Source organism: Protopterus annectens, chromosome 2.part1 (genome assembly GCF_019279795.1).
Source record: "Protopterus annectens isolate FY-2018-M chromosome 2.part1, PAN1.0, whole genome shotgun sequence".
Classification (NCBI taxonomy): Eukaryota; Metazoa; Chordata; order Ceratodontiformes; family Protopteridae; genus Protopterus; species Protopterus annectens.
The window spans coordinates 1,227,650,764-1,227,665,480 of NC_056729.1; the positions used below are offsets into that span (position 1 = coordinate 1,227,650,764).

Genomic DNA, 14,717 nt, shown 5'->3' on the forward strand with positions numbered 1-14,717 from the left:
GAAAAGAGACACACAGTGCTGCCTACTGGTCTAAGGGAACCCATGGTGGGCAGCACAGTCTGTCCCTACAGAGTCCGCCAGTAGCAGGGAAAGCCACTAGTCCAGGTACACATCCAGAAATAAGGGTTAAATGTTTTAAATGCAGCCAGTGGGACCATGTAGCATTAGATGTCCACAAAGGAAAGGTGGGGAACAAAAGGGACAGCCACTAAGTGGGTATGACAAAATACCAACAGTGGGTTGTCTTGAGACAACAAGGGTACCAAACTACTACAAGAGGTTATATCCTATCTTAATGAATGGGAAAGAGGCCATACCTAAGAGAGAGGCAGCCTCTGACCTAACCATTGTGAAGCCTGCAATGGTTACAGAGGAGCACTACTTGGATGGGCAGTCTACTCCAGTCAGAGCTTTAGGAGAGACCCCATTCCAAATACCTTTGGCTAGGGTTCACCTTGACTGGAAGGGTGGAAAAGGAGGCAAGCAAGTAGGTGTGTTTGAGGATATCCTTGCAGATGCCTTGATAGGGAATGACTTTGATAATGCAGTACCATGTGTGCATGCAGTCAGGCTTGTTGGTCTAGTAGCCTGCGGGGAGACCCAGACAGACTGTACACTTACAGCAAGGACTGGTAAGTTGGTTACTTCAGGGAGGGAGCTACCCTGTAGCAGTGAGAGTGAAGGTGAGCCACAGCTGCTTGTGGGTACTGATGTTCCCGTGGACAGAGTGACTGAAAGGGCAGAAGTGAGTAGTAGTACCCAGGCTCAGCTCTCAGACCCTACATTACAAGGCCAGAGAGATGTAGCTAATGAGGCACCGGATTCTCAGGGGAAGAGGGAATCTGTATACTGGGGACAAAGGGTTACTGTACAGAGAGTGGACCCCTGAGGGAGGGCTAGAGGGTGAGAGAATACAGCAGCTGGCAGTGCCCACAGTCTTCCATCTGGCACTTCTAGCCATAGCCCATGATATTACCTTTGCAAGTCATATGGGCATAAATCATACAAAGAGACGTGTTATACAGAACTTTTATTGGCCTTGGATTTCCACAGATGTAACAAGATGCTGCAGGACCTGTGAGAAGTACCAAAAGGCAGGAGACAAGGTGAAAGCTCCTTTGATGTCTTTGCCTGTGAATGAGGAACCATTTCACAGGGTAGTATGGATATTGCGGGGCCTCTGAGTACCTCCAAGTTCCACAGGGAAAAAGTACATCCTAGTTGTAGTAGATTATGCTACCTGATACCCTGTCCTCCATTGAGGCAGAAAAGGTGGCAAATGCTTTGTTAGAAATTTTCAGCAGGGTAGGTTTCCCAAAAGAAATACTGACTGACAGAGTTGTCATATTCATGTCAGACCTGCTGGCTTGTCTTTGGAAGCACTGTGGGGTGAAGCACCTAAAGTCCACCCCTACATCCCCAGAGTAATGGTCTTGTTGAGAGGTTAAACTCTACACTCAAGACGATGCTATGGGCATTTGCAGACCAGTTTAAGAGGGGGTGGGACAAATATTTCCCCATCTGTTTGCTTACAGAGAGGTGCCCCAGGATTCCACACGTTTTTCACCCTTTGAGTTGTATAGGCATAGGATGAGGGGACCTCTAGATTTGACTCGAGATGAGTAGGAGGGTGAGTGTAAATCCCACAAGGAGTTTGTTGTGGCATATGTCCTAATCCTCAGGACAAGGCTCAGGGAACTCATGGGCTTGGCCCAGGAGAACCTGGCAAAAGCCCAACAGCAGAAAAAAAGGTCTGGTATGACAGGAATGCTCGAGTTAGAGAGCATGCTGTAGAGCAGCAGGTAATGGTTCTCATTCCTGTCAGACACAAGAAGCTGCAGGCAGCATGGGAGGGACCCTACAAGGTAGTAAGGAAGGGCAATGATGTTAACTACATGGTAGAACTGCTAGGTAGGAGGCAGGGGCACAAACTGTACCATGTTAACATGATTGATAAAACCTTAACATGACTGATAAAACATTTCCAAGATAGGAAGGCCCTTGTGCTGAGTATTTGCAGTGGATGGCAGGAGGAGTCTGAGGGGGACCTGGTGACTGATCTCCTCAGTGAGGTTCGAAATGACACCTCACTGGAAGGGGTAGCAATGTCCCAGAAGCTATCCCCTACCCAGGTTTGAGAAATCTGGGCAGTGTTACAGGAGTTTGGAGTGCATGTTCACTGGAAAACCATGGTGTACCCACCTGGTGCAGCACCATGTGGATACAGGACCCCAAAGGCCTATTAAGCAGGCCCCTTATAGGGTGCCTGAGAGAGTCAAACAGACTCTGAGGGAGCAGATACAGAAAATGTTGGAACTAGGGGTAATTCAGGAGTCCAGCAGTCGTTGGGCCTCCCCAGTGGTGCTGGTACCAAAGAAGGATGGCAGCACCAGGTTCTGTGTGGACGACAGGAAATTAAATTGTCAGATGCTTACCCCATGCCTAGGACAGATGAAGCCCTAGAGTGGTTAGGTGGGGCTAAGCATCGTACCACTATTGATCTTAACAAGGGTTACTGGCAGGTGTCCTTGACTCCCAGTGCTAGAGAGAGGTCAGCCTTTGTGACTCCTTTTGGCTTGTATGAGTTCACGAGGATGCCCTTTGGGATGAAAAATGCCCCAGCAACTTTCCAAAGACTGGTAGATCATATCCTAGCAGGAGCAGGAGATTTTGCCCTTGCTTACCTAGATGATATTACCATCTACAGCCATTCCTGACCAGAGCACCTTCAGCATGTCAGGGACGAGCTGGGCAGACTAGAAAGGGCAGGGTTGACCATTATGCCCAGCAAATGTCAGGTGGGTATGGCAGAGGTCTCCTACCTGAGACATAGAATGGGGAGTGGTAAGATCGATCAGGCCGGAACCTACCAAAGTGGAAGCCATTCAGGCATGCCTGCCCCTGTTCACAAAAAGCAGGTGAGAACATTCTTATGGACATCAACGTACTACAGAAAGTTCGTCCCCACTTATAATACCATAGCTGCTCCCCTCACAGACCTGACAGGGAAAAACAAGCCAGATAAGGTAGTATGGAACCCAGCATGTAAGCAGGCATTTCAGAAGCTTAAAGGAGCTTTGGGAGGAGCCCCTATGCTGGTCAGTCCAGATTACAGCAAATAATTTGTTGTGCAGGTGGATGCTTCAAACCATGGGGTGGGAGGGCTGTACTTAGCAAGGTTTCTTAAGATGGAGAAGAGCACCCAGTGGTTTATTTCAGTCATAGGTTCCAACCCAGGGATGAATGCTATGCAGCTGTAGAAAAGGAATGCCGAGCCATAGTGTGGGCACCGCAGAAACTTCCCCCTTATGTGTATGGAAGGAAATTCACTGTAGTTAAAGACCACAGTCCCTTAACATGGCTACATCGAGCCAGCCAGCAAAATGTTGAATTACTAAGGTGGAGCCTAGGATTGTAAGCATATGATATGACAGTGCAGCACTGCAGTGGGGTTAGCAATACCAACGCAGATGGGCTCTAAAGACAGGAAATGGGCTGAGGTATTCCCAGATAGGCTCAAGCAACGTTTCTCAAGGGTCACTTGAAAAACTAGCTTGAGTTTTCAGGAGGGGGATTGTGGCACTGCCAGCCCAGCTATCTGGAATTCTGTAAATAATTATATGTTAATGATATATATATATATATATATATATATATATATATATATATATATATATATAAAAGCAGTGACAAGTGGAGTACCACATGGTTCCATCCTGGGACCTCTCCTGTTTGGTATCTACTTCTCTGCAGTACAGGCTAACACAGAAGGCCTCTGGCTAACAAAGTTCGCAGATGACTGCAAACTAGGAGCCATAGTCAAGTCCCCAAATGATATTGACATCCTACAGAAGGGCCTCGCTGAGTCAGATGCCTGGTGTCAGAGCCATGGTTTCAAGCTCAATGCCAAAAAGTGCAGTGTCATCCCCTTTGGTAAAAACTCTGTACCCATGAACTACCACATAGGCAGCAATCTACTTAACACCGAATGTGTGATAAGAGACCTTGGGACCCAGGTGGACAGTAGTCTCTCCTTTGATAATCACATCGCCACAGTAGTCAGGAAGTCCTTCTATGTGGCACACCTCATCATAAAAGGGTTCTTATCCAAGAAAAAAAGAGGTCAATGTTCCCCTCTACTCGACACTCATTAGACTCATAATAGAGTACAATGCCCCTTTTGGAATGTACATCACAAGACATCTGCAGCAGCTGGAAAGGCCACAGAAGTACCTCATAAAGAGGATTACTGGCCTCAAACAAATGCCCTACACTGACCACCTCAAAAATCTCCAGCTTTACTCCGTAGCATATCGCCTACTCCGAGGTGATCTCTGCCTAACATATAAAGCTATATCAAACCCAGAGCTGTTGGACATGCTACACCTAAAGAAATCCCAATCCCTCCAAGCTACACGCTCTAGGGACCTAAACCTTGTCACCACAATAAACAGGACATGCTGGAGGGTTAAGATTCCTGCCCCAGAGACTTCCCATACTCTGGAACAGGCTACCCATCTATGTCAAGCAAAGTTCTTCATTAGCACTCTTCAAGAAAAATCTTGGTGAGTGGATGAGAAATAGGAAATACACCCCAGGGATCACTTCTGTGTCTCTGCTCGACAGTGGCACAGGAAAATAACTTTCTTGGGTGGCGTAAGCCGGGGAACTTTGTTGGCTAGGCTTATGTAGGCCCTTGGGCTGATAGCCTAGTACCTACCTATGTCATATGTGAATATCAACATGATTCATATGCTTGTCTTACAAATGTAAGAGAACTATATGTTATGTGTATACTGAACTACTGGTACAAAATGGTGTGTTGAACAGGGTTTGTACAGTACTGAGCTTCAAGAATGTAACCACAGCATACCCTGCTGGAACACAAAAGATTAGCATCCAAAACTTCACATAAATAAGTTGAAATTAAGTGCTTTACGATGTGCTATAAAAGTTTCAATGCAGCAAGCAGACAATGTCTAGAGATAAGTTTTTCTATTGTCTGAAAAGAAAACTAATTACTAGGTTTAAAATGTAAAGTGTTTAATTACTTTATGACTTCCTAGCAGCTGCACATCTAAGAGATATGTATTTTTAACAGAGATGTTAAAATTCTTAGTATCTGTTTAGGCTGTGAAATGAAGTCAGGTAACAGAGCGATGTCATCCAAACTAGCCAAGCAGTAATGTTTGATATTAATTTAAGAACTCTCTGAGAGAGAGATAGAGAGAGATGGTACATTTTATATTTTGTCTTTGACCTGGAAACATCCACCATCTGCACTTGCCTTACTAATAGTAAGTAACCAGGGTACAGTAATTTCTTTTAGATATAGATAGGAATATAGTAAAAATTAGTTTAGATGTTTTCTCTATTTATTTCATACTCTCCTGCAATGTTGTTTTAAAATATTTCCTGTGATTTTGAACTCTGAAGTAACTGAGTTAATTACTATCTTATTGTTTTATTATTTATTATTAAATATATTTAAACCTATCTTTGTGGCTGATATTTGTGAGACATACTTAAGCTCTCAAAGTATTTGCATATGTATTTAGTGACACTATACAGGCCACTCCTAATAGCTTGGCACTTGGTCAAAAACTACCATTTGGATAAATAGTAACATTACACAGTAGTATTGGCCACCCTTTATAAGGGCCTTATAGTAGCTGATAAAGAAGGGTTGGTGACAGTGATAACTACCTTACAGTCTGGGCAGAAGGGGGCATAGCTAGTAAACCTGTGCGTGTTTGTATATAAATCAAATCTCAGAGAGTGTGTGTGTGTGTCAGCTACTTGGGCAGGGACACGAAGCACTGGTTGGACAGAAAGGGTGCTGGAGGTCTTGGCTTGACCCCTCAGCTGAGATCTTAACCTTATAGTTGTGCCAGTGGGGAGTCTTATTGGGGATCTGGAGAAATAGGGAGAAACCAGCCCCCAGACTGACTGTGATCTCTGTGTGCTTTTAAGGGAAATCGTACTTTACTGTGTGTGTACTTATCATCCTCCCATTGTGTACATCTCTCACTATTGCCAGTGGTGAGGATTGAGGCTCCTTGATTACTGGGTCAGTGCATGGACATCACAATACATACATACATACATGTACACAAACACATATACATATCATTGTATATGTATTTATAGGTATATATATATATATATATATATATATATATATATATATATACATACATACATACATACACAAAATCACACATATTTATAAATATGTGATCAATACACAAAACATGTTGACCATCCACAATAAAGGCAACATACATAACTAAAACCCAGTACATCGAAAAAGGAAACTAATTTCAATTCTTGGTGCATTAACCATAACCCAACCAAAATTAATTTCATAGGTTCATAGGATGATACTAGGCTATTGGCCTGGAGGCCCTTATAAGCCTAGCCAAGATTTTCACCCATGTTCCTTCAAAGTCAGCACCTGTTCCTCTGTCCAGCAGGAACACAGGTGGGATCCCAGGGGTGTATTTTCCATTTCCCATCCAGTCATCCAGGTTCCTCTTAAAGAGGGCTAGAGAGGTACTCTGCTTGACATGGAGAGTGAGTCTATTCCACAGATGGGAGAATCTTTGGGACACAAATCTATCCCATCAAGTTCTATTAATGTCACAGACCAGGTCACTGTGTTGCATACGGGTTGCGCAAGTAGAGTCTGACTTACGGATATGCAGCAACTCCATCTGGCTGAAATACTTATTTTCCCTTCCATGTATTCAAACCCTGCACTTACTGCTCATGAGGCCATAACTCTACCCATTTGGCTATATGGATATTTTTTATTTGTCCTAATAGAAGCCGTGTTACAGAAAGGTATGGTGTACAGTTAGGGTCAACACTAGTCACTTAGGTGAGCAGGAGGGCTACTTTACACTGTGACCCACTACCACAATTCTTCTAGTCTTATTTCAAATGGCTTCTCGTCTACCATTCTCAGCACTTGACTCTTTCATCCTAAAACTCTCTTTTTGCTATTCATCATGCAATAACTGAATCATGATGTCAAGGTGATCTCAAAATTATGGCCTGTTTCAATCCCTTCTGACCAAGGCACATCTGACAAAACAGCATAGTAAACCACAATGATATGAACAAAAGTTGTTTAATGTTTCCTAATTACTGGCTCCATTATGAGACACTGACACTAGATTGTTTGGATTGCAACAACTTGATCTCAACAGTGCACACACTTGTCTATTACATCCAATGTAATGGAGTAGCACAAAAAATGTTATACAATTTCTCCACTGATGTTTTGTGAAACATCAACCCTCCCGTCCTCAGAGGTAAACATACAGACAGGCAAACAAGGATTTTGTGGTTAAGTCCCTAACTTCACCTCCCTTGTGGCTGATAAACACCAGCATCACTACTGGGGACATTCTATGCCCATAAACCCAAATTCATCTCAAATTTCTCTTAGCAGTGGTAGTGTAACAGAAAGGTTTTTTTATGTCATGTCAAGGTGCATGGCTAGGGCTCTATGCCCTCCCCTGGCAAATGTATTCTTCCATCATAATCCTGAATACCAAATATGTCCCTTCCTGTCATGTGGCCATTGTTATTATCCAACCAATCATTTATACGGGAGTTATCTGGCCAACCAGGACCACCATTTTTCACCCTCTAGGATTCAGAGTCACTCACTTCCATCCTCCCATTCCCAGCTTTTATAGCGGCATAGCTACTAGTCAGACTCAGATTGTCTGGGTCATAGTTAGGGATTCCTCCCACTATGCTACAGAGCCTGGTCAAACTAAACTTTTTTTTTATCCCTGCATCTCCTTGAACTTGTATACACCAACTCCATGGTCAGAAAACACTCCACAAGGGAGAAGCAACCCAAAACAGCACACAGCAGTATCGGTCAAAGCAGCTGCTTCACTCTAACATGAACCAAGGAGTGAGTTTCAACTTGTGCTCCAGGAAAAACACAGTTAATGTAACTATTTAACTTCCTGTACCACACTGCACTCTAATATATTGTTTACCTCACTTGACTTTCACCTTCCAAATTTATATTCAAAATGTTCTGTTCACCTCACCTCTCTCATTTTTTAATTTTATATTCAAATGTTCCTCACCTGGTTCCATACTTTTTTTCTGGTCAGGATGAGCTTCTGTCCTTGACATAACCATAGCATACTCTGCTAATTCTTGCGAATAAACTGACTACCATGAAGACTTTAAATTTAGATATCTCACTCAGTTTTCAGAGCTCTCAACCTAACCTCACACTCCTTCTCGAATCGGTATTCTCTAATGTCACAGTCTCCCTCTAACCCCCAAAGCCAATTTCTGTGAAAGTTACCTTGGCTGAAAAAGCTGCAATTCTATTGTCAGACTGTATCCTTGCCTCCTATGTCAAAACAGCTGTCACTATCCATATCCTCACTGTAGCTACGAGCATCATTTAGTTCACTGATCAACATCCACTGCACAAATAGTGCCTGCATCTGAATTCAAATGTCTAAAGATATAGCTGATCAAAACCTGCTCAAATGTTGCTGGTATGGCTAATTCCCATTTCACAGTACGCAATAACCTCAGAGTTATGTACATTGAATAAGGGGTGCAGAACAGACACTACAACAAAGTTGTGAACTTTGCCACAAACTCTAAATATCACACAAACCACTGTAATCCGCAACTAGAACTAAACTGGACAGAACTCCATAACCAACTTGCTTTCATTCAGCTATCCACTTTGCACAACCTTATTTTCAAGCCTAATGCCTGCCCTGAGCTAGCCAATCTAGTCACAACTTACACACCAAATAGATCCATACGATCAGAAGTCCAAAATCTCTTGGCTATCTGAAAACCCACAAAAAAAGGTCACTCTCTGTATTCATATTCTGTATCTACACTATGGAATTCACTACCTCTACCTACCAGGTCTATGCCTAGCCTAACCCACTGTAAAACCTCTTTAAAAAATCATCTCAAAAATACATGGCTCTGCTCCTGTATAAATCCAGCCTAATGCTCAGCTCTTCTTCCACACTAGCTTCATACCCTTCTTCTATCACATCTCACTCCTTCACAGTTTGCAAGATCCTAAGTCTCTCCTAACTCCTTCCCTGTTTCTATACAATACCCTTAAGATACTGCTCAGTCTGTAATGCCTCTATTCATCTTAACTCTCTCACTATCTTTCTGCATCACCAACTCTTCAGCTACTATTTTCCTAACTTAAACCATTTTATTTTTCAGGTACTATACTGTACTACCTACGTACTACCTACATACTATAATTATACACTATCTACTCATAGGCTATGTATATGTTGTTAGTATGACTAAAATTGTCTATAATGACATAACTGTATAGAATTATCCAGATGTGTAGGACATCTTGTAACCTAGTTTACATTCATCTTGTTTTGTATAGTATTCTTCATGTTGCTTGTATTGTTTGTGGGCCATATTGGATTTGTATTGTACTGTATGTGGAACTTTTCTCTGCCGAAAACGGGTGCTGTAGACCCAGTCAGAACACCCCGGTAAACAAATGTCAAATAAATAAACAAAGAACTGCAGGACACTTTTCCAATGCAAAACATTTTTTTGAATTACTTTCTTCAGTAAATGCTTTTGTCTTGCATTTTTGTGTGGTGAACAGCATTAACAATTAAGCAAGTTAAGGAATTTTCCTACAACCATCATGACCAGCATATACATGAACTCACAATAACATTCTGCAGTCCTGTCCCACTTTTTTCTTATTTTTGGAAACTTCTGACTTCCACAGAGACAGCACAGGCTTGTCTTTAAACCACATAATTTGCACTGCTCTCCATTTAACAAGAACATGACACTACCAAAATAGCAAAAAGTAGACACCCAATTACTGTACATTTTGTTACATGTTGCCATAACAAGAATTAGGTCTAGAAATTAACCAAGATTTTGTAGTGTGGCTAAGAGTTACTGCATCTCTGCATCCTAAAAATGCCTGAAACATAGCCATTCACAAAGAAAGTATATGTTCTTACTAATTTCCAGAACACTAATATCCTGAAGATGAAACATGCCATATCCCTACTTCCTCTCTCGCCATTCAACCTTGACGTGAACAAACTTGTCTCAGATCCATTTTGGGTATCCCTCTTGAATTTATGTCATTGTCTATGTCTCCATCCGTCTTTTCATTCTCATTTCAGGAGAAGTCCTACTTTTGTCCATGCTCCTCAATCCATTTTAGTCAACTTGATCTTCCCCTACAGTTACATCTGGTGTCCACCCAAAGACTATCAATCCACGTTAAAAATGGCAACCTAACCTTTCCTGTTTCTTGCCCAGTGCTCTATGTCACCGAAACTATGATTCGGCAAACACTTAATGGCTTTTGACTTTGGTTCAGCGCTAACAAAACTGCCTAGGAATTTTTATGATCTGCAGTACTAGTAAAAAGCTGGAGTGGGGGCAAGAGTGGCCTTCATTTAATTAACTTTCCACATTCTGAAGTCAGTTTGCCCAAGCTGTCCCAGCTTTAAAATCACAGTGTTTGGTTAAGTAATGCCATGCACTTTCCAGCATATCTGTGGCAGGCACTACACTAAACGTTACACTTCAGATCTAGTGTATTTTGCCACAATAGGACAGCATCGCCTCTCTGTCTTTCTTACCTCCTGACATGCATCTAACTACAAACATCCTTGTATCCCCATTTCACAGTTTACTGATGTTTGAAGCAAATCAGTGGAATATTCTCTTACACATCTTTCCCACACCTGACAGTGAAGCCCAGCAAGAAAAAGTGATTACATCTCTTTACACCAAGACAATATTTCTCTTACACAGCCACCATCATTCCACACATTGTTTCTTTCATAAATGTTGCCATTGAGCCAAATACTCTAATTCATCACTTCTCTTAATCCTTCCATTATTTTCTATCCCAAGGATAAATACTACATATGTTACATTCATAATTGTGTTCACATTGTTTTAATTTACCTCTTCATTCCACCATCAGTCTGCATCTTTCTAATGCCAATATAATTTCACCCACTTCCATGACAGTCATTCATAGAACATTCTTTACTGCTAAGCAGTTTTCTATATTCTTTCTTCAAAGTAACAACCTGCCCCATTTTATCCACTTCTCTTGTTATTTCTGTCATTTCTCCAATGCCTTTTACTGTCTACTGCCTACTGCTGTCATTCCCAGCAGTACCTTACAAGCCTTCCCAATACAGTTTATCCCCGTTACTCTCCTTTCTGCTCAACAAATACCTAGTAGGTCATTGCTGGCAATCTCAAAAGTGTTCATCTGAATAACTTTCAAATCCTTCAGTGTTGCTTTCCATCCCCCAGTCTTACTATAACTACATGTTCAGTAACTTGCACACTGAATCTTCTACTTCAAAAGCTCAAAAAGGCATACATGCAAAAACAACACACACGCATTCTCTCCCCTAACTATTTACAAGTTCTCACTTCAATAGCACAGATCAACTATGGGTATAAATATTCCCTTATCTGTATGTTCGGCTGTCATTCTACTGTTTATGTCACATAGCATATTATACATTTTAAAGTAATATGCAGCCATTTGTCAGCCAAGTTATATTCCATGGACTGTTCCTTTGCTTAGTATGTATATCACCCCACCACAAGCTGGCATGCTGGTCTGGGGCTATGTACTTAACTATTCAGTGCTCAGTTGTCCTCTTTATTATGTAGGACTTCTTAAGCTTACTTGATTATTTCTTAGCGGTTTCTGTTAAAAAAACTAAAATGTCAGTGCTTTAATACACTACGAGTGGACACTTCTTTTCATTAATGACCAAAAATAAATGATGTATTTATTTCACTTCCTTTTGCTGACTTGGTAGATCTGCCCATTTGCAGGCAAGACTTGATATATTTTACAGATGTGTAAATAATTCCTATGGAACTTTTTATGTAGATATGGTTGACAGTTCTGTACAGAGTTTAAAACTATGTGCTGCAATTAGACCTATAACCCAGCAGCAGTCCTAGGCTCGATTCCTGCAACATTCATGCCTAATGTGCAACTCTGCAAGGGACTTAACCCAGTACTACTCCCAGTTGCCCATGAAAAGGGTCTGTGAATCCAGTAGGCTTATAGGGTTAAGTGATTTTAAATATGAAGCCCTATAAAAGGCAGAGTATATATATTAGCAGTACAGCCAATGCAGTGATAATGTATTACAAATTCACTGTTACCTGCTATAGTCGTTCAAGTCAAACTTATTAATTTTCAAATTACCTGACATATAACATAAACAAAAGGTGGCTCTGATGATGCAGGATAACCTCCTGGTGACATCCTCTTCCCATTTTTTGTGAAGTCTGTTAAATCTGAAAGGCACTGCTGCACCTCCACAAAACTAGTGCATAGTTTCTCCAAATTCCTGGACAGTTTATCCAGAGATTTTTCATTTGGCATTATATTTTTAGTCAAACCAGAATCCTGATTAAAATTCTCTGATTCTTGTCTTGGAGACAAGGGTCTACTCCGTATTTTGCCAGGAGAGCTTATTCCATGCAGAATGAAAGATCGATTAACTGGTTCAGCATCAAGGCCTTCCAATCCCAAAGTGGCACACTTTGGATGAAGCATGTCAGGTAAATCTGATATATGCGACCCTTGACTCTGCTCACACCCTGAGCTCCTTATTTCTTCTATAAGCCTTCGTTTACCAGTAGGAGATACAACAGCATTGCTGCCTGGTATTAAAAGCTCCTTACTTGCCATATGATGATCTTGGGGCATACTTTCAGAAACCCTGGCACCAGGGAAGCTCACACCAGAGTCTAAACTTGTCCCAGACATAGTTGAAGCATCATCTTCAAAAACAATATCTTTGATCATCAGTCTAACAAAATATTTATCAGAGTTTGAAGAAGAAGGAAGGAATGCTGGCTCACTGGCTCTCTGCTTTCCTACCATAATCAACAATATTTTATCAGTCAAGAAGCAAAGACCTTTTGGCCTTTCGTTTCTCTCCAACTGAATTTGCTGAACATTGGGCATGCCTGAGGAGGTTACACAATACACCAAAATAGTGCTGCAGGTATTAGAAGCTACTGCCACAACGTGAGCTCTAGAGTCAAATGTTATTATATCAGGGACCAAAATGCCAGGAATGTTAACTTTTTTAGTGGTCGTCACTTTCCTTTCAAACGTTACCAAAATAAGACGAGATGAATCTTGGCCGCTTCCTGTAAGGTAATCCCTGCGTCTCAGGTGAATTAAAGGGCTAGGGTCAGACTTTCGATGGTTTGCGAGAATATGAGTTAGATCTACAGGACCAGACAAAGAAGAGGATGTAGAGTCAGCAGATAATGACCTTTCAGAACCCATAGACCGTCTTCTCATGCCTACGGAGTGCTCATTTACAACCAAAACAGGAGAGTTGGAGGACACCATTTCTGTTCCAGTACCATTGGAAACGTCAAATGCAATGCCCGCGTTCAGACCACATATTTTATCCAGGGGCAGCTCTGTGGCCACTGCAACTTGAGAATCTAAGGTTGCTTCAATTGCACAGATGTAGCTCCCCACATCGAATATAGGGCAAAACGTACAAGCATTAGCTGTCTTTTGAACATCATTCCAAATGTAAGAGTGTAGGGCACTGCCAATGGCAATGACTAATCGACTGCCGTCCTTTGTCCAACAAGTCCCATGTATTAGCCCACTGCCTTTGATATCGACTTTAACCCGACAATTATCTGCGCGCACAGCATATAAGATTGAAGCATCTCGTTTAGTTAATATTGCAAGGACATCCTTCGTTGGATGCCACACGCAACCTTGGGGAAGCAATGGAAAGGGTTCACTGGCTTCGCACGTTTGAGAAACCAAAAGCCGGTTCTGTTCTTGCACCCTAGTGATCTGCCAGATCGAAATGTGTTTTTTATGTTGAACCGCAAGAAGAGCTGAACTTCCAGCAGAATACACATGGCTCCAATACAGTCCGTGGACGTGCTCAAACTGCCCGATTACGGTAGTAACTCCAAATTTGGGCTCATCGCTCCTTAGGTCCAAGCCAGTCAAAGCCACCTGCTTCCCATCTGTCCACGCTATTCCATACACAGGATGAATACATTGTCTTAACGTATTAAGGCCAGTCCTCAGAAGCTTCGCTTTCCCTAAATCCATATTCGCCCCCTTCTAAACACACAACAGGTCAGATCACTTACTGATGAAAGAAAAAGGGTAATTTACGTCCAGTGCCCGCACATGATACAAAATGGCTTAAAAATTCTTATCAAGTGAGTGAGTCTGCAAGACACCATCAAACAACAAACGTGATCACACAGAAACGTCTCTATCAACAAATGAAAACAAGTCACAATTACTCTGCCTATCAATAAGCTTGCCGTCTCAAAAGGATGCCGTTAAAGTCTTATCAACAACTTAATGAGATAATAGCTCAAGTCCGACTATGCCCCAGATAATAGTCAAATCTGAAGCTGCCTTCACTTCCTGTTTTTGAAAACAGTTACTATTGGCTAGCACCGCCCACTTCGTTTTCCGATTTGATGGTCTTGTTAAAGCGAAAATGACGCTAAACCTATTAGACGTACGGGATTTAATTTTCTAAGAAAGTTACGGAAATGAAAGGACGACTAAAGTGTATTCGCCGCGCTGGTTTCCCTCTCAACTGTCCCTGTGATTTTGACTCATACTTTAGCTCTGTCCT

At 41.9% G+C, this 14,717-nt stretch overlaps 1 protein-coding gene across 1 annotated transcript in view; it reads right to left on the bottom strand.

Annotated features, from left to right (window-relative positions):
* Positions 1–14,465, bottom strand: part of LOC122794395 (WD repeat and coiled coil containing) — a 152,965-nt gene extending 138,500 nt beyond the window's left edge. The window contains exon 1 of the mRNA XM_044062755.1: positions 12,275–14,465. Within this exon, the coding sequence (XP_043918690.1) occupies positions 12,275–14,173 (1,899 nt within the window). The 5' untranslated portion in view covers positions 14,174–14,465. The remainder of the gene's footprint in view (positions 1–12,274) is intronic.
* Between the last annotated feature and the right edge of the window lie 252 nt (positions 14,466–14,717).